The sequence below is a fragment of the Austrofundulus limnaeus genome, unplaced genomic scaffold (assembly GCF_001266775.1).
Source record: "Austrofundulus limnaeus strain Quisiro unplaced genomic scaffold, Austrofundulus_limnaeus-1.0 Scaffold9, whole genome shotgun sequence".
NCBI classification, from domain to species: Eukaryota; Metazoa; Chordata; class Actinopteri; order Cyprinodontiformes; family Rivulidae; genus Austrofundulus; species Austrofundulus limnaeus.
Genome location: NW_013952411.1, coordinates 4,813,343 through 4,833,404, shown reverse-complemented (window position 1 = coordinate 4,833,404; position 20,062 = coordinate 4,813,343). Strand labels below are relative to the sequence as shown.

The 20,062-nt window shown below is 40.9% G+C and overlaps 1 protein-coding gene across 10 annotated transcripts in view; it reads right to left on the bottom strand.

Annotated features, from left to right (window-relative positions):
* Positions 1–20,062, bottom strand: part of neo1a (neogenin 1a) — a 254,016-nt gene that overhangs the window by 37,886 nt on the left and 196,068 nt on the right. For 9 of the 10 annotated variants that reach the window (XM_014001593.1, XM_014001596.1, XM_014001597.1 and 6 more), the window contains exons 8-12: positions 12,855–13,089; positions 10,511–10,665; positions 5,758–5,906; positions 4,370–4,508; positions 2,391–2,440 (exon numbers count right to left, since the gene is read on the bottom strand). In XM_014001593.1, the coding sequence (XP_013857047.1) occupies positions 2,391–2,440; positions 4,370–4,508; positions 5,758–5,906; positions 10,511–10,665; positions 12,855–13,089 (728 nt within the window). The remainder of the gene's footprint in view (positions 1–2,390; positions 2,441–4,369; positions 4,509–5,757; positions 5,907–10,510; positions 10,666–12,854; positions 13,090–20,062) is intronic. The other variant, XM_014001594.1, reaches the window with a different exon arrangement.

The window sequence follows — 20,062 nt, the reverse complement described above, 5'->3', positions numbered from 1 at the left end:
TTTATTAGGAATAAAGACTTCTGAGTTCTGGTGCATTTCTGCGTGTGGGGGTCATTATGTTACCACTATGCGGTATCTAGTTTATAGGTAATTCTGATGGATTTGACAGAAAGATCATGGAAAGAAATTGGTATATTTCAGTAAGCAACAGGCTAGCATGAGCTAACGTTTTACTTTTTGTATTAGTAGTATTGATCACATGTTTGCATACACATTGATTTCTGTTGTGGGTATAAAAATAAAAATGTTTCTGTTATGTTTGATCACATTTTCAAAGAGCCACAAAGAGACACATGTGGCCTCAGAGCCACAGGTTGCAGACCCCTGGTTTAGCAGGTAGCCCCCCCCACACCCGTGTTAACCAAACTCTGCAAGTTCCCTCTCCTGCACACGTCCCCCCATCTGCAAACAGGAGGGCATCAGAAAATAGATAAACACCCCTCTGAGCACGAGCGCAAATTGATGTGTTACGAGGAAACGAACATGAATAATGAAAGCAGGCGTCCTGATGTGTCCTGATGTGTGTGTGTGGGTTCAGGCTAGGTGCATTTGGAAGTTGGAGAGATGAATTTGGGGCTTCTGCTGGCGGGCTGCAGTGTTGTGGGATCGAGGCATCTGAATATCTGTGTGTGTGTGTGTTTAAAGAGATAGGCGGGGGGTGGCTCAGCATGAGAGAACAGTTAATTAACGCTTCCTCACTGTCACACTGTCAATACATGTTCGGGGCTCACGCAAGCTCCTCCCCCGCAGAGCCCAGGGAATCGCACAAATTAAAACTGGGTTAAGTGTGTTCAATTATTTTCATTTTTCTCATTAAACTACCGAACACCGAGCTGGAATGTGTGTTGCTTTGCTCTCGTCTTCTCCCTGATCGTGAAAAAAACAAAACAAAACAAAAAATAAACGTTTAATTGACTTCGTGAAGTCACGGTGGGTKGGGGGGCGAGGGGGGGAAGTGTGAAAAGAAGATGCCAAAAGGGGAGAAAAAGGTGAGTTAGATCAAACATTTCAGGTTTCCAGRTAAAAGATGGCGACGGAAAAGAAAACATGCCTCAATTGTTTTTTTTTTTATTATTTACATTCGTCTGCACGCATTCAGCAGCTAATTACACACATCCTTTGTACACGGCTCCCCAATCGTCTTAATGGCTGCAATAAAACAGTCAACAAATAAGAAAACTTCCATATTGTTTCACGTTGATGTGTTAAATTGGCTTTTCTGGGTTTTAATTAACCGCTCCGAAAACAATTCCTGTCCCTCTCCTCTTGTGTGCGCCCTCTTCATTTCACTTTTAAAATCACTGCGCGAGTGTTTTCTCTCCTTAACTCTCAGCAGGGGTGGTCAGTGCGCGCTCAAGCTGAGAGGCAGTGATAGGATTGTCTATCGGTTTCTTCCCCTCACTTGGGCTTTGCATCGACCGGCGGAGGGGCTAAAAATGCCGGCTGCTGTTTGTGAAGTCGATCCTCGCACCCCGAGGCCTCCCCCCCGTTTGCAGCTTTCTTTTTCGCACTCGCTGCCTCGCATGTCAGCACGGAGAAGCATCTTTTGTAAAAAATTTAATCCATCACTCTTGTAGAGATGCACAATAAATAGGCCTACAGCCTTCTGTTTGAAGATCAAATGGCTAAAACGACGGGTGGCAGAGGCTCGCCTTCCATTTTAATCAGACGCCTTGTTGTGCAGCCAGCAGCCACCTCGGCGGCCATGTCTAATCAGGAGTTTTGTACAAGTACTACAGTGGGTCTAAAGTGTTGTAAAGCTGTTCTCACAAGCGGGCTCAAAAAAGGACTTAGAGATGCGCAGATCTCACTTTCAAGTCAGAAAATCTATGGCTGCTGTCAGTTTGAACCCTCATCTCTGTCCCTGATGTGACAACTTGTGAGTCAGACATCTGTGTTAAACGGGCTCATTATGGTGAAAAGCACAGAGAGCTTTGATTTGGATTGAATGTGTCAAAGTGCACCTTATAATTCCTACCAGAGCATCATTTCTGAAGTGCCTGTATCAATTTCTATCTGAGCTGCAGGCCTCTAAGCCTGAGTTTGTGGAGCCAGAGTGATACAAGATAAAACCTTTTGACAGGCGAGTCTCCAGCCGATGAGCAGATCGATGAGGGTCCACACACCATCCTGACCAGCAGGGGCTACAGGCCTCTGATGCTGCTAATCACACAGCCCCGGCCTGCAGGCTACAAATCTGCTTAAGTGTTTGTGTGTGTGTTTACTGTACCCGAGTGAATCAGTGTTTAAGGGCACATAGAACAACCTGCACACAAATTAGCTCCATTAGCGAGTGTTGCTAGCGCTAGTCCACTGTGCTGCGTTTGATTGTGTGTGCAAGCATAACAAATGCCAGAAGCTTCAAGTCGGGATCAAAATAATCAGCTTACCTTTGAGTTCTGGACCTCCAGAGTGACGTTTTGAGGAGGAGCGCTGGGAACTGTGGAAACAACAGACAATATATGAAACATCATTAAAGTATCTAAATCAGGCTTCAGCTAGTCAAAATATACAGTTTTATTGCTATTTCTTAAAAGAATGTGTATCACCTACTGTTTTTCATGCTAGTTTTAAACTAAAATTATTTTTTGTTGACAAACGACAGAGTTATATTTGCGCTGATTAAATCTTAAAAACAATATTACCGTATTTATTCATCAATATGATCTCGAGTATATTACGACCCTCATTTTTTTTTAGCTTAAAAAACATTTTAAAAAATCTAATCCTCATGTATATTGCTACCACTTTAAGATTTTTCATCCCTCCGGCGGGGAAACATTATTTGGGGACACACTCGAGAATGAGCAGCGCGAGCTTCTGGTTCCACGTGTGTCACTGAAAAAAACAAACCGGTCACAATTTACTCCCATTTATAACAAAACCCCGTTACTTTATGGATGATTTGGGGGGGTAAATTTCTCATAGTACARTTTTGCACTATGTTCTGTAAATGGYTTTCAGTTGTAAACAAAAGCAAGGAATTTTTGAATTTTTTTTTTACAAAAACCCTTTGAGTTTAATTTACTTTAACCCCCAAACAATCATTTAACGATGTAAACATGTTAGAAGCCTAAAAAAAAAAAAAAAAAAAAAAAAACACAGACAAATTGTGTTTAGTAAGTATTTTGATTTAAAACCTGTTTTTTTAATTGATAATTGTGTAAAAGGAGGCTTTTATTGAACACTGTTAATGCTAGTTTAATTGAAGGCTGATAGTAACTCAGGAGAGTTCTGATGGGACAGGTCTTCTAGAACAAGAACCTACATCCAAATCCACTGATCAGTATCAGAGACTACATAAACCAAAAGSAGCTGTAATCAAAAGTGCGTAGGACTGGATGATCGTGGTTTGTGGTGTAAAAACATGTTGGCTTTACACAACTGTTGTGCAAAACAGAAAAAAATGACTCTTTGATTTTGTTGTCAGATATTTCAATGCRAACTGAAGATTCAATATGAGTTTAGTTACGACTCCACAGACATTTAACTCAGGAAAGTGAAGGGAATTGATTCTTTTTACTACTGACTGTTAACACATCACACATACTTATTCCTAGGAGAACTAGTGTGTTCTGATAACCTATTTTGCAAAATAACCCATTTTTATGTGATGTAGTGATGTACAGTCTGTTTTAAGTTGTTCTTGTCATGGTCATTTCCAGCAGAGTGTACTCTTGTGATATGATTAGTTAATACACACCTGAAGCATTAAAACACGTAAAGATTGTAACATTAGAACTCAGTTTTCTGTTGTCTAAAGGTTACACGACTTACAGGATACGACATAATGAAATAAAAAAAATTTAAAATGCCCTTTTGGATGATACAGTGAAGCCCGGCACAGTTGTGTTTCACAGTTTACAAACTCTTTTTTTAATAGAACCCAACTCCGGTAATCCCCGTGATAAGAGTGGAAACTAGAAATACAATAAATACCATTCAGTAAGGAACGTCAGTTTTTTTTTCAAGCTAAATTATTAAGAAAACAATTTAGTAATTTTGTAACACAAATCCATCCATTATCTATACCCGCTTCTTCTTTTCAGGGTCACTGGTGCCCATATCCAGCAGTCGCAGTGGGAGGGGTGGGGTACACCCTGGACAGGTCTCAAGACCATCACAGGACTTATAAATATTAACGTAAATTCAGTTCCATAAAACTCAATACAGTTCAGTACGTGATGCGGGCCCTGTGCCAACCGTTTAGCTCTCATGTGTTTTTGTTTGGTTCTTACTCCATAACAATGCCATCCCAAACGTGCTGCAGGCCTTTTCTGCACCACATCCCACACTCCAGTTTTTTTCACGATTCACGGGTACTTTAAGACCGTAACCYTCACTGCATTCATTTCATCCCTCAACTGACCGTCTGAGAGCGTGCGGACAATCACATCCTCAGTGGACACTCCAGGACCGTGCTTGTTGTTGGCCACCACACGGAAGCTGTACTCCGTGTTCTTCTTCAGTCCCGTCATCACGTAGGACTGAGAATCTGTGTCCACATCCTGGAAAACAAAACAAGACAAAACAAGACAAAAGACAATTGTATTTTTTTTTAGTCTGGTATTAAAGTTTGATCTTTAAGGTACAAAAACAAGAAAACAACCTAAAGTGAGTGTGAAAAGTGCATGTTTTCCTACACTGAAACATTCAAAGTGTTAAACTCCTGACAGCATCTCTTTGAGTGCAGACTTTGAACAAGAAGTAAACAAGACATTTCAAACAGCTACTATAATTTCTGTTTCTAACTCAGTAAAAAAACGTTATTTTCTGCAAAGCCAAAAAACCTGTTATCTGTGATTACAACTTTATTCTACACCCATCTCTTCAGACCTTTTCATTACATCCAGCTCTTTACTTGTGACATTTAAAAAACAAAAAGCACAGTGTTTTTGTCTTCATCCCCAGCCTGCGGTCAGACCATCACCTGCGACAGCATGGCCCCTGGACTGAGCTGGATACGTGGTCTCTGACGTCCCTGTGCCCTTTAATATTTCATGTCCTCTCTGCACTGCGCCTCTCTAACCTCACCTCTGGTTCGTTTTCTCGCCCCTCATCATCATCTCCAGCCTCTTCCACCTCATCTCTGGCTCGCTCTTCTCCAGGGAGCCGARGCATCATTACTCAGTGCACCGGCTGACGTTTCGTCCATTATCATATTAAAGGCTTTTTAATGCCTCACTGGCTCGCACAACGCTACAAAAACTAAGAGGTCGACTTGGCGTCGGAGCAGCCTTATTCCACCTTTTACAAGCCGGTCGCCTCAGCAAGAACAGAGTGAAAGAACATCTGCTCCTTYTCAGCACAATGCACTCTTATTTATCGAGGCGATTGATCCGAGAACGAAACCCGAGAAAAATAAGAAAAGGCAGATTTATTTCGAAGTCCTTATCTTAYTACAATTACCTTTATTATACCCCTGAAAATCAAAAGCCAGCTGCACAGACAAAGCGTGAGAGTTAAAACACAAATTATAGTTTTAATGACAAAACATTTAAATTGCTCTCTAGTAAATTTATTCAAGGATTTGTCAGGGTCATCCTTTTAGTTTGCAGTATTTATCTGAAAACCTTAATTTTATGATCTCACTCAATTCACCCCTGAATAATTWGTTTTCCCTTTCATCAGCATTAATCTCAGTAATAACTTGAGGAATCCGTTTGTCCGCTTTTCTCGACACCAGTKCTCCACTCCTGTGTGATGGAAAACACAGATATACGGCACAGATTCTGCTCCGCCAGGACGAGATCCTACCTGTTCACTGCCAACACTTCTGTCTGTATAGTACACTTTGTAGGTGAGGATCTCCCCGTTGCCTGTGAGGGGTTTGTCCCAGCTGAGAGAGACRGAGGTCGGAGAGTTCGACACCGCCTGCAGGTTGGGAGCGGGGCCCGGGACTTGGACTGATCAGTGGGGAAACAAAAGTGCAGCAATTAGAAAGATAACTCAACCAAACCCTGTGATTAGGWTTTTATTTAATGTCGTGGTTGTCTCTGGGACAGATAACATACATATTTTTGATGTTGTAATAAATAAACCAAAGTGTAGTGTATTTAGGAAGTGAACCAACACACTGTATGCTTCAGACTTCCTGGAGCTTTCCTACACTCTGGTAAAATCATCAGTGTGTTGCGTCATGCTGGTAAAGCCTGAAGGCAGTATTTAACAAAGCTAGTATRGAGCTGTGTCTGTGTAGAAACATCCAAACATGGCCGGTCCAGCACATCTGCAGCATACAGGACTGTTCAGGCCAGCAGGGGTCCCCCATCAGCATCTAACTACCCACAAAAGACAAGTTGACCCACAGTTTGATCTACGATGTTTGTAACATGAGACAAACGCTACAAAGTTTCACATTTATGTTAAAAGACTTATAATTTATTACTACTAATGTTTAAAAATCTGCTTAAAGAGTAGCTGTTTCATTTCCATGGTGGCCTAAAGACAACATTGAACTTAGCTCCACCCTCTAAGTCCACTTAGCCTTTGTTGATACGATGTGAACTCAACTAAGAGAGTTCCCTGACTCAAAGAAAWGACACTTTCTGCTCTTTTATTCACAGCAGTTTATTAGATTTTACTCTAAGTGCCATTTATTTCTACAAGAATATGAAATGATTGAATGGTTTCGTAAAGAAACCACAATCTGGCATGGGATCAGTAAACTGTTGGCTCACTGTGTGAAACTAGCGTTAAAAGCTCTATGCACATATAAAAAAACCACGGGTCATACACAGATGGTGGTGTTGTGGTGGTGAGCAGAAGATGGTCTAACGGAAAAGGAGGTTAAGAATAAAATTCTGCCCAGGGACCCCTTACAACCTGTAGCCAGTGCTGACTTTAAGGCAGTCAACATGTTAAACGCTCAATGTACCACCYGCGATACATTCCCAGCTTGTGGTTACTTCCTGCCTCTTCATAGCCTGACCCACGCTACCGAGGACTTTGAATTGTTATATACAGTAAGCTGTTTAAACAATTTAATTGGTTGTCTTCCTTTGATTGACACCTCTTTTGATCAACTGGGTTCAACTATAGGCTCTACAGAGTACAAAATGTGTGGCAAGCCCCTCATGTCCCGCCCACAGGACATGTGACTGATTGACAGTAGAATCGGCTAATCAGCTCTGAGCTTCATTCTGACACCACAGCTGTGCAGCCAAACAAGTTACTGTTTATTCAGTATGCTGCCTTGGAAATAAGAAAAAAAWTGATGGTTTTAGTGTATTTTATCTTCAATAACTAAGTACTTGTTACAGTTACAATAATTATGAGTGCTGAAATTAAAAACTCAGATTGATAGTTTTACATACAGACTAGGCCTGCAAATTTACTCCAAAGTGTTTAAGAGCAGTACTTAATTTAATTTGGGTTAGGCCCGCAGGTTTACAGGTTAAAACTGAGCAGTCCTGTAAACTCAACAGGAAGTAAAAGTAGGAAATTGGTCCTAAATAACCCAAATATTAACGTAGTTAAACTATAAAACAACAATGTTATCTAAATCTTAGGTTAAGATGCATGTCTACAGTTCATTCACTGATTTATTTCCTACAACATCTCAGTTTTATGTGTCATAACAGTCAGCAGACACGTTGTAGAAACCAGGTTTCTGCTGACATAACTTCAGTTTTTTAATCTACTTGGATTTGTTTGTTGTTTTCCAAAGAACACCAGAGGATTTCTTCATTTCATGCTGCATTCCTACAGAACCGACCGAGCGTCGGTCCCAGCAGCCTTCACACTGAAGTCCTGAATYTCTGACAGAATTTGCCACGGGCTGTTTTCGATCACGACAGCAGCGGCGTCTGAATTTCTTTACAGAGCGAGGAAGGACCGGCTTCTTGGAGTCAGAACCAAAAACATTTTGTTTTGTCATTTTCCAAACGGGTTTGTAGAAAAACCATCGACATCCAGGAGATGAGTCAGTTTTATCCTGTGTTCGAGTGCAGAGAGCTTTAAAATGAGACGTGTCTGACCGTGTGGTGCTGTCTATTCGTAAAAATACAGTAAAACTTATAGAAATATAATCRATCTCCCTTTAGGAGGAATTGACAAAAGTTTGCTGATGACAAACATCTCATCACAGTGTTTTAAAAGAGAAGAGGGAACGACACACAAACCATAAAGATACACAAATATAATGGCTAAAGATGAGTTTCTGTCAACAATCAGGTTATGGACAGCTGTCAGCCTTTAGGAAAGCAGAAGAACAACAAACTGTGGTGGAAAAGGACATCTGGTTTTGATGTGTCCTTGTGTCTCATTACCTTTGATCTGAACCCTACTGGTCTTAAAGACATCCTGTTTTTAAATCCTTCTTTGTCGTAGTTAAAGTTTCATTCAGCTGGGATCTATATAAAGTGGAACTGCAATGCTTTGGTCTGAATTCCTCCTTATTGTAGCTCCACAAACCCCTCTTTCACCCATTTYCTGAAGTGTGTCTCAGATCAACTCGTTTTGAGGCTGTCTCTTTAAATCACACTCCGCCCACCTCCAGCTTCCACAGCAGTTCATTTCAGTTTGATAGAGGAGTTTATGACTATATAGCGGCACAGAAACATTTTATTTACAAATTAAAAGTTGTCAGCAACAGAAGACTTGTCCAATCAGCCTCACATGTTGGAGCCAGAGTCTGACCCAGAGAGAGAGGAGAATGAAGAAGATGAAATTGTAGTTGGTAAGTCCAGACCTTATATGTCGGTTCTGTCGCAAATACTGTGACATAATAGTTCAGAAAGCATCATAGAGAAAACTGAACAGGTTGAAAGAAATGAACCAATTCAACTTTTTTGAAATCCTAGAGACTCCAAGTGCAACAACAAAATGTATTTAATTGCTAAAAAAACTAGATTTGTCATGATGTGTTCTATTTAAACAATCAGAAGAAAATCTAACTGAGGTGGAACAATAATTGAGCTCTATGTGGTGTTTCCTGAATAGAAACAGTGTTTTAACACATCCTCTTATAAACACTGAAAAATACTATGTAAATGTGAAATAAATATGACAAATACTATTAAAACTAGAAGTTTTACTCACTGCTGAGTTGTGGYAAATCTTGAATTCTCCCACTTTCCGACAGGGAATTCCCATACATAATTAACATGCATTATGGGAGATGTAGTTTATGGCTGATAAAGCAGCTTATTTTGAGACATTAATACAGGACTATTCAACTAAATTGTTCAGGGGGCCACAGTTAATCAATCACAACAGCTCAGGTGCATGAAAATTATTAATATCTTTTACCTTATGTGCTTATTTTGTTACATCGGATCATAAATTCTAGTTTAAAGTTTAAMCTCAATGTAAAACCTATTAAGTAAAAAAATATTACAAAAATATACAAATAGAATAAATGCTTTTTTTTCTTTTGGTGGACCGGACAGAAGTCACCCACGGGCCACATGTGACCCACAGACCTTGAGTTTGACACGTGAGATGGTAACATTAGTTGTTGCCCTCGGGCAGATGTACAGTATGTCTTTACTAAGTAACACACACACACACACGCACGCACGCACGCACACACACACACACACAGCCAGTCTCTGTGGAGAACAGATGCAGGTCAACAGTTTAAGCTCTAACTCATACAAGTCCTCACACTGAAGGTGCACACACAGAGGTACGGCCCGCCCTCACTCATGTCCCTGCGGGGGGGGGCTCAGCTCCTGCTGGCAAAAGCTTTATGGCCTAATGTGTGTGTTTTTGTGTGTGTGGAGTCGCCGGCCCAGAAAMMAAAAAAAAAAAAAAAAAAAAGACAGGTAGGAAAACAGAGGCTGACCTACAAAGCGACAGAGATGGAGCTGTGGCTCTGATCGGAGGAGAGGGATGTCCACAGGCTGACTGTGTTTGGCGGGAGGGGCTACACGGCTCGATGAAATATGGGTAAACCTGAGGGGCTGTGGAGCAGCCGCCACCGGGAGGCTTTCACACACAATGAACTGAAGAAAAATGAAGAAGATAAAGCCACTTTGTCTCTTCTTCCCCCGGTGCTTCCCACACCCTGCCGCCTGTTAAAGCGTCCTAATGAGCCGCTCCGCTGCACCTCTATAAAGCCCATAAAAGTGTTGGGACTCTGGAATGCTAATTTCCAACCACTTCCTCGCTCAGGTAGGTTTGGCTCTGAGCCAAACGCGCAGTGAGGTTTCAGTAAATGCTGAGGGAGTAAACAAGAGGAAAAAGGTTGAGGCTCTCTGGTTTGTGTTGGGTGGTCCGCCTCGTGGAGTGGTACACAGCCTCCTGTGTTGTGCGCTGCTGGCACGTGGAGGGGAGATGAGTTGGAGTCTGAATTGACTCCCTGCTGCATCTGAGTGAATATTTATTTGATCATATTTGCACAGTTTTGGCCCTGTGTTCGAATGCATCCTGTTTACCTCGGTGTGATCGTGTTTCCACTGGTCGGAGTTTCCCTTCATGGTTCTGTGTGTTGTTTACTGAGTACATACAAACTAACCGTTATGTATATATGTGTGTGTGTGTGTGTGTGTGTGTGTGAGTGTACCTTCAGCTTGGGTGGCCACTTTGAGCGCTGCAGAGCTCTCGCCCGGCCCGTTGCTGTTGTGAGCCACGACTCTGAAGCGATATTTGGTGTCGGGCATCAGATTCTGGATGGTGACCTGCATCTCTCCTGGACGGCTGGTGTTCACCACCCGCTCCCTGACGAGGAAACACAATAATTTAATAAAGTCAATGCAATCTTCAAAGAAAGAGTCCATTAAATTTAGGTTTTTATAAAATCAACTTTCATATCGTCAGTAAAGGGCAACAAAACTTCACTTATTTCAACGCTGCAGGGAGAACTTGACTAACATTTACCTTTTTAAATATCAAATAAAAAAACATTAAAAACATTAGTGTGATAAAAAGTGCTGCTATAAATATAATTTAGTCTAATAACCCACATTTATATCAAAATCAGAGTCGCTCATACWGGAGAAGTACTGTCCACGGACGGCAAACAGACACCACTGAACACAAAAATGATTTATTGTAAAAAGAGTATATAAATAATGTGTTTCTGATCTCCATGTTATGGCCTTTTATAATGTATTTTCTTTGGTTTTTAATTGGTTATTTTTTTAATGATATAGATTTTATTTTTCATCTTTTGCTTTAAAACAACCAGACTTTCTTCTAATCATTCAGCGGTCTTGATCAACATTTCTCCAGACTTTTTCAAGTTCTTTTAAAGTTGGTCTCATTACAGAAGAGAAAATAAGAGAAAAAGCAATCCAAGTAAAAAAAATTAAATAAAACACACACACACATACATTAAAAGCCTTTCAGAAACTTTGGAGAAAATGTCCGGTTTGCTTGAAAGCGGTGTAAGGAAAAAACAAGGGATGAGAGGGGTTTAAAAGTTTTGCACTACATTGAGTGTATGTTGACAAATGTGTATATTTTTAGGAACGCTCTCTTCTTTTTTAACTTTTATTTTTAACACAGACTTTTCACTTTATGTCTGAATATCTCTAATGAGGAAAGAGCAACGTTTACTTCAGAAACATAGGATATCTATCAGGAAAGCATCCATTTTTTGTGCCAGTATTGAATAAACATACAGTTTATATAATTTCTAATGTAAGATCATGTGCCATGTCCTCTTTTTCCAAAACGTCCTTCAGAAAAGGATCCACCTGAGCATCCTGTCTCCTCTCATCCTTCCTCCAGAAGCCTTCCAGCTTCTAAAACCATCAGTACAGCTTTCTCCTTCATCTTCCTCACTGGTTCCTGCAGTGTTGGTGTGGATGTCTGCCGACATATTTGACTGATATGTTTGTAGTCTCTAAACACTAGTTGGTGGGTTTATTTCTTCCTGAACTTAAATAACTTAAAGTTAACTTTTAACTATATACCATGTGGAGAATTTTGAAGTGAGAATTAGTCAAACAGTTATCAATAATCAGCTGTGGCGTCAGTCACAGAGTATGAAGAAAAGTGCAGAAGTCGTCCTGCTAGCGAGGCTAATGGCTCGCTAAATGAGGACACCTTCTTTTTAAACCATTAATCGTGAATTAAACCATTAATAAAACAACTCTTTTTAAAAAACAAACTAATTTTGTGTATTAACATGGAAGCTGTTCAGGTGAGAAACCAAACAGACTAATGTAAGAGTATCAGAGGTGTAGGTTTTAGATGCTTATTTACTTCAGCACACCTGATTTGAACGAACGATTTTTTTCATTCTCATAACAGGTTTCTACAGAACTTGATGAAGAGCAGGACATCTACTGAAATATGAAGGGAAAGGGGCCTTTGAGGACCAGGATTGGACACCACTAGTGTAGAGGTTTAAATTTAGCTAATGCAACAATTTTAACAATGAAATTCTTTCATAGTTGTTTTTAAAAGTTGTCTTAAAAGGATGAACTATGTTCGAACACCGGCCTAGCTTTTTAGTAGTGTAATATGTTTGGTTTGTGATCCAACTCCAGAGTAACCAGACTGCATTTAGTTTTTGAAAACAGACGAGCAGCAGCTAAAGTTAAAGTCTTGAACTCTGGTTGTGATGTCTGATAACTGCAGTGTGTTCAGTCACTGCCTTTGCAGAAACTTTATGAAAACCAGTTGTTGTTAAAACTCCTGAAATCGCTCTTCTGAAACCTCCAAGTTATTTGGCAGAGGAWATACTTTCCTCTCAGTTAAACTCAGTAACTCCTCAACACAAGAACCCAAAATGGACGACTCCACTTTCTATTCTGCAGCTTGCGTTGAATTATTAATTAACTGCTGCTCTTAGTGTTTTAATTGCTTCGATAAGACACTTTCAGGGCCGTCTGACAGCACCTCCAGCGGCAACCCCACCGGTGCGTTGAAACCCCCGCTGGTTCGGCTGCGTTCTTTACCTGCTGGTGCCGTCCTGGCTGTAGAAAACCGAATAGGTTAACTCGTCCCCGTGCGGCTCGGCCGGCTGGCGCCAGGTCAGCTTGATGAAGCGGGTGGAGACCAGMGAAGCCACGACGTCTCGCGGGGCGGAGGGGGTGGGGCCTGCCGGTCCGGCCACGCCTCCGGAGCCTGGTGTTACATGGTCAGCAGTGTTAGGAGCCAGTGAGGGGGGAGGGAAGGAGGGCAGGGTTACGTCTTTGGGACGGAGGGAGGGAGAAGGAGGTAATGTGGGGCGGGAGGGGAGGGTTGAGAGAAAATATTGCACCCCACGTGGACAGGTCGAGGAGAGGGGGGGAGAGAGAAGTTGAAATGGAAATGACAGTGACACGAAGGAAAGGAAGAAAACAAAACAGAAAAAACAAAATAACATAACGAAAAAGACTCTCCGTGTGACAAAGGAAGCACAGAAATAAAACACTTCTCCACTCACAACGCTGACAACAGCACGTTACAGGGGAGACTAAACATGCAAACCCAAACACAGCTCTCTAATGTGAGGGAGCGAAACACATCATCACACATTGCACTGGGAGATAAAAGAGCCATCAAGCCAATCATTTGGGAGGCAGAAATGATTGGCTTGCATATTTTGTGACGGTTTTCACCAACTCCAAACTGGACCGGCACTTGGTGACAAACAGAGTCACCTCGAGCCGTTTCATGAGATGATAAGAACCTGAAGTGTGTATTCTGTCAGCCGAGGCACAGGATGGTGCTGTTAAAACACTTTTATTGTCACATTCCACAGCTTAGCCACAAAAATGTTTGTGATTTTATTTGGTAGGCTTTTTTTTCTCCCCCCCTTGCCTTTTTGGAGGAACAATCTGCGGTCAGACTCAGCAAGATCTGCTCTCAATTTGCTTGGCAACTGAGMGAAACAAAACTATACGGAAAGCACGCCGGCCTGCATGACATTTCCATTTGTTTGTAGGTCGGAGAAATCAACAGCGGGGCAGGAGCTGAAACAAAGAAACGGAGCCCGACCGGCGCAGCGGTGAAACTGTGGATAATCACTGCGAAAATGGCGACGAAAGGCAGGGAGTCCTGCGCCGTGGCACGCTGACAAACTGCTAATTTGGCTTTCAGTGTTTGTTTACTTCTCAAGTCCTCTGATTTCTGTTTTTTCCTTGCTCGTACCTTTTCAACATCACCACTGAGAAAAAACAGAGTGAAGGAGTTTCAGCTTTATGGCGCAGTCRGTTTACGAGCTCTGTGCTTTTACTGACTCATGCTTTGCATATTTTTGTTGGAGCCTCGGTGCTCGGCAGCACAACGTGTGTGCAATGAGACGACGATTAGGAAACCAAATTACAGGAAGTAAGGCTCAATTTGAGAGTGTTTACATCCACTTTTTATCACGTATTTAGCTGCAGAAGGGAGGATCTCGCTGTAACTTGCTGTAAAAGTCTAGAATATTTGATAAATATGTCCACAAACGGTGATTTCGACTCTTCAACAGGTTATGATCCAATCAGCTGTTTGGCCTCAGAGCCACAGTTTCAGATCCAGTTTATTGGAACGGAGCCAACAACAATGCAAAACACATTACAGGTCCAGTACTTTATGGCCAATACTTTAGTGCCAGATGCTGAGTAATTATCCTCATTTAGACGGTGATGCATTCACACACAGTCGGAAAAAACACAACTTAACTCCAACCAGGATTATGGAGCCTGATGGTTGGCAGGAGGACGCTTCCTACATTTATAAAACATGAGATCACAATCCAGACAATACAGTGGGCTCGTCTACATAGTGGCAATTCACAGGAAACACAGATGAAAACCAAACATATAAAAAACTGGTCTTTGTTAGAAAACAATCCTCATAAACTGGACAGCTTCCTAAATGGTTGCTACTTGAGCTTTATTAGCGACCTTTATTCATTTAAATGTCATCATGTTACAGATCCCATCATGAAAACAAAATAAAGAACACCATGTCAAAATTCAGGAGGCATAAATGTACTGCGGGCGAGTTTTGTATGATCACCTTGTGTCTGTAGAAATTAGAATACAGAGTTTGAGACAAAAACAATGAATTTAATCAATCAGGCATGGATGATGAATGTTAACTGAGCTTCATCTTCAGATCAAAACCAAAAGAAAAAAAAAACAAGACAGAACTCGACGCTAAACATCGCTGATTTCCCCCATCGTCGTTCAGTAATGACCAACTGAATCCTCACAGAGCTTCATTATGTAAATAATCTCATAAAGTGAACAGACAGATTAGGTCAAGAGGGTCAGAGATGGAGCTGTCCAAGCCAAAAAAAGTCACTTCCTGTTGTCAGGGGGTGGGGCTTTAATGATGTCATATGCCCATATGGTATTGTCTGGCGTGCAACATGGATGACTCATACCAAGTCTGGTGTGTTTTAGCCTTCCTATGTGAAAGTTACAGCTGTCTGAAATAGTAACGGATGGAGGGAAGGAGAGCATTTTGAATCGCCCTGCCTCTGCGATGAGGGACAAAAAATAAGCCACAGCGAGGAGTTTGTTTGGCATCTGCAAACTGTGGTCCAGCTCATAATAACTGAGACCAGAGGTGCTGACAGGATCCTGTACGAGTGGGGCTTAGCTCATCCAAGAAAGAAAAAAAAAAACAGGCTACATTCTGTCAGGAGTTCTCACTGTTAGCGGCTAAAAACTGAATGTTCTGATCGTTTTTGATTCATCAACCCGTATCACTGAGTTTAAACTCCTCTCTTCTATGTCAACCGTTACTCAGTGAGAAAAGTGGTGAGAAAGTGTCTTCACTCTGTTTTTTAATCTCTTTATCACCTGTTTAGATCTCAGTCTGTCTCCTTCACGCCTCTCATCAACCCAGACCACAAAACCACAAACATGAAACTGTTCAGGTTTACTTTCTCAGAAACTCATTCAGCACCATGCTAACTGTTTGAGCACAAGTGAGACTTAAAATAAGTATACTCTGATTTCTCCACTTTTGCTTTCTGCTCAGATTTTCTAACTATACTGAAACTGGAGGCACTTTAGTCAAGTCTGTAACAAGACGAGATCCAAGGCCCCGAAATATAATTTCAGAAATATATCTATGTTACAGATTAATCTGCTTCTTAAAGTCAAATGCAAAAAGAAAAACTGGGTCACAAGTATGGCTTTGTAATTTCTTTCTTTCTTTTTTACTATTTAAATAGAGTTATAAAACACTGAATTTTCCAAAGGGTAATCCAGAAAATTAAATCATCAGTGCTGCTGCAGGTGACAAGAAGGGTATGAAGAGACATAAATATTAACTGAGCGGATATTAATCCCCTGAACCAATAACTATTTGAATCTTTCAGTTTGTGGTATATTTTCATTGACAAAAGACACGTAACTTAAAGGGAGGTATTATGCAAAATTGACTTTTTTTTTGAGCTTTATCATGTTATGTCATTCCCTCATGAAAAAAATACCCAGAGCGTTGCTTTGACTCGTTCATGCATGTTTGAGAAATCCTTGAATCGCCTGTAGCCAAGTGGAGCTGCCTAAATGCTTGCTGGTACAAAGCTCCACCTATTTACACAAAGCTCCTCCCTGGAGCTGAGTCTGCAGCCCCACAGAGCAACTCCCTCACACAGCTCCACCAGACCTGGTGGAGCTGCACAACAGTTGAGCTTGTAATACTATTTATCAGTTCAGTCCTTTTCAGATAAAAAAAGCCTTCATCTTGTATTTTCAGGATGCCAGGGAGACCCCCCTTTTTTTTTACAATTCCTAAGAGTTACACAGTTCATCAGAAAGGGTTGGACTTTTCTCCTAGCAAAGGTTGTAAACGGCATGAAGCACTGTTGTGAAGACATGCTGAAGTGGGCACGTCTGAAATGGTAGGAGGGTCTTAAAGAGACAGAGGCCAATTCCAAGGCTATGATGCAAAGTAAAACTTATTTTTGATATGTACAGCATTTTCATAACAACTAAAGATAATATAGTTACTTGATTGTGGTGTAGGATTTAACTGTGCCTGGAAAATATTTAATTTACCCCCTTCTCTTTTAATGCTTTAATTTTAATTTAATTAGTTATCTGTGCACAAAGTTGTTGAGTGTTATCACTGACAGTGAGAGATTTGATAAATACACTCAAGCTAAGTAAATAAGCAATTTACACTGTTTATTAGGAGGAACTACTTTGTCGGGTGAAATGATTTGTTTTAGATGGGGCAGCACCCCACCGGCCTTATGGACTGGTAAGAATAGATAAACCATGACATATTATGCTTGTGTGTTTTTTAGCAAACTTTCACATATTTCCTGGCTCTAAATGATGAATTACTTCTTGGCAAGCAGGTTTATTCAGAAATTATCAGGCTCAGGATTTATTTGCGAACTAACATAGATTTTCAGTGTCAATCTTTACTCGTCATACCCTGTTGATGCAGTTCAGGTGAAAAGATCAGCACAGCGTGTGCGCACCAGCTGCATGCACTTCCTTTCCTCAGGAAATAGAGCATTTTAACATTAACAGCATCGCGTCTAATAAGTGAGCTTCAAGGCAGATTCTGCAGCGTATTCAGAGGCGACACCGTATGAAAAACACTCGCTTTCGTGCACATGCTCCAAATGTTTACAACTCTGCGAATCCAACGTGCAGAACTGCGAGCAGACCTTTGAACGCAGCCTATCGAATACAAGTGCAGCGTTTTTAAACCCGGATCACAGGTTTATTCTGTGCTCTGAAGGAGCATGAAGTTCAGACAGACAGCGAGGAAGAAGAAAACAAGACCGACAGAATGCCAAGACTCTGAAAGGTATAGCCAGAATAAAAATAAATAAATAAATAATAAAAAAAGAAAACTCAACCTTATGTCTGGGTTTGTTTTTGCAGCAATCTTTGAAACTTTCAGAGAGAGAAGAAAAGGCAGATAAGATGCCGAAGCTGCAGTGGAGGAGAATGTTCTAGAGGTCAGAGCTGGTTTCTTCAAAAACACACGTAGGACGAGGCCCCTTAGTTCACTTTCATCCTTTTTAGTAAATTCCTCAGAATGAAGGAACACGAGGTTTGATGTTTCCTCTCTTTGCAGCAAGTACAACATGGAATAACTCACTTCAGTAAAAAAAAGAAAAAAGAAAATTTGACTGAAATCCTGTGTCGGGTCAAAGAAAACGAGACAGCAGCGAGACGCAGAGTGAGACAAGACAAAGGAGAAATAAAATCCTTACGAGTCGCTTCCACCTCCACGCAGCCTGTCAGTTGTAGGTAACTGACATGCTGCATAGTTTTTTAGTGTCCTCCTCACAATCTGTCTTGTACATGTACGGCTGCGATTGTTACAGTAAGGAGGTGTCAGCCCCCCGCTGCTGTTACTGAGCTCTATTCATAGCTGATTAATAGTGTCATTAGTCTCTGTGCCAGAGGTAATGAATTACAGGCATTAAGGCTTAACGAGGAAGGTTACTCTAGATCTGCATACTAAATGTGGGTACACAACACAGCCGGGACAAAGACAGACCAACCAGTGTTCATCCTTTTTTTTTTATCACCTCAGTAGAAAAATAACTTAATATTAGTTTCTTAATTTCTTCCTCATCAGTGATTTTTTTATAAGCAAAGAGAAAACAGAGAAAGAGGGAAAAACAAAGACAGAGAGAGAGTTCATCCTAACACTCAACACAAGTCAAACCTGGAAATATGGCACGGACTAAATGTCCTGGTTGAACAGCGTGGTGCAGACTTTGTAGACACGTTTGGGAAAACGTTATAAAGTAAGGATGCTTTCACAATAATGACTTCTAATTATATATATATTTTTTTATCAATTATTGTAACCAGATGATGTTCTGTGCAGTGGTGGGCACAGTTCTGCTAATAGCGAAACTAGCTAGCATTTAGCATTTTTGCTAACTATGGAAACCATTAGTAGACCAATTAGCTTTTAGTAAATTAGGTTCAGCTAAATTTAAGTCCACTTAAAAAATTCACAAGCGTAAAACAAAAACATTTATGTCATTCATCACAAATTAAATAAAAAATTATTTCCTCTTTCAAGGAGTACAGGATATGTCAGGCATCAAGTGCGTAGCATGTAGCATCTTTAGCCGCTAAACTTCAAACCAAGCATCAAAAAGAAAGAATATTAATATTTAACAATATTTAAATAAAGTCAAAYAGTGAGTACTTATAAAATATAGAAGAAAATTTGCTCTTTCTTGTTTGACTAACTTCCAACAGTATTAATAAAAGTACAAACTTGATCTAGAAATGCTTTTATTCTGAAAGGGGTTAATTGGTTTGGATTGGTCGATTGGTCACAGATGATCCCACCCACCTTTAAATTAAACCAACAGAAAACTAACAACAGCTTTGAGTCAGTCTTCAACTGGAGATGAAAACAAGTGACTCAAGCTGAGTGACAACTCGTCTTAGTGGTTAGCGTTAGCTTCCTCTAACTTATTAGCAGTTTAGCATTCGTGGAGCTAAGATTCTTGTTTAGCTGATTAATGGTTAGTGAAGCTAACTTTCTTGTTAGCTGTGCCCACCACTGCTTATGTGACTGTAGGGCTTCTGGCTCTTCAGAAAATCCAGACTCAGATCAGACCACACCATCACATCGTGGATCTCCTATATGCTCGACATTTACTGACACTGGTGAACGTTAGTGGTGGTCGTCCTGTTGCAAAATAAAGTTGTTGCCAATTAGATGATGGGATTTAAGTATCTGCTTATTTTTTTTCAACCAATAATCCTGAACTAATCCACAACTCTGTAGAAATACAGTAACTCCTCGCAGCAAACTTGAAGTTATTATGGATAAGGTTTTGTACAATCCCACAGGAAATAACAAAATCTTGTGCGATCTCTTAGTGCTCAAGGGCTCRACACACGGGCAGCGACAAACTACAGCGATTAACGGCTGTCATCGCAGCCAGGGTGAAACCCGACACACGGGACGCGATAGCGATCGGAGCGTTGCGAATCGCGCTCTCAGGTCACTTGTCTTCACAAAATTTGATTGGTTCTTGACTCTGAAGGCGGGTGTGCATTACGGACGTGTAAACTAAACAAATCTTGCGATGCTAATGATATTGAAAAACAAACACACATCAAGATACAGTTTTATGAGGAAAAACTTACTTCACTCTGGCGCCAATAAATTCCCACAAAGCTTTTTAGTAATCACTTGGTGAAAGTGTTAGCTAACGGCAATGTGTAGCATACGCTCC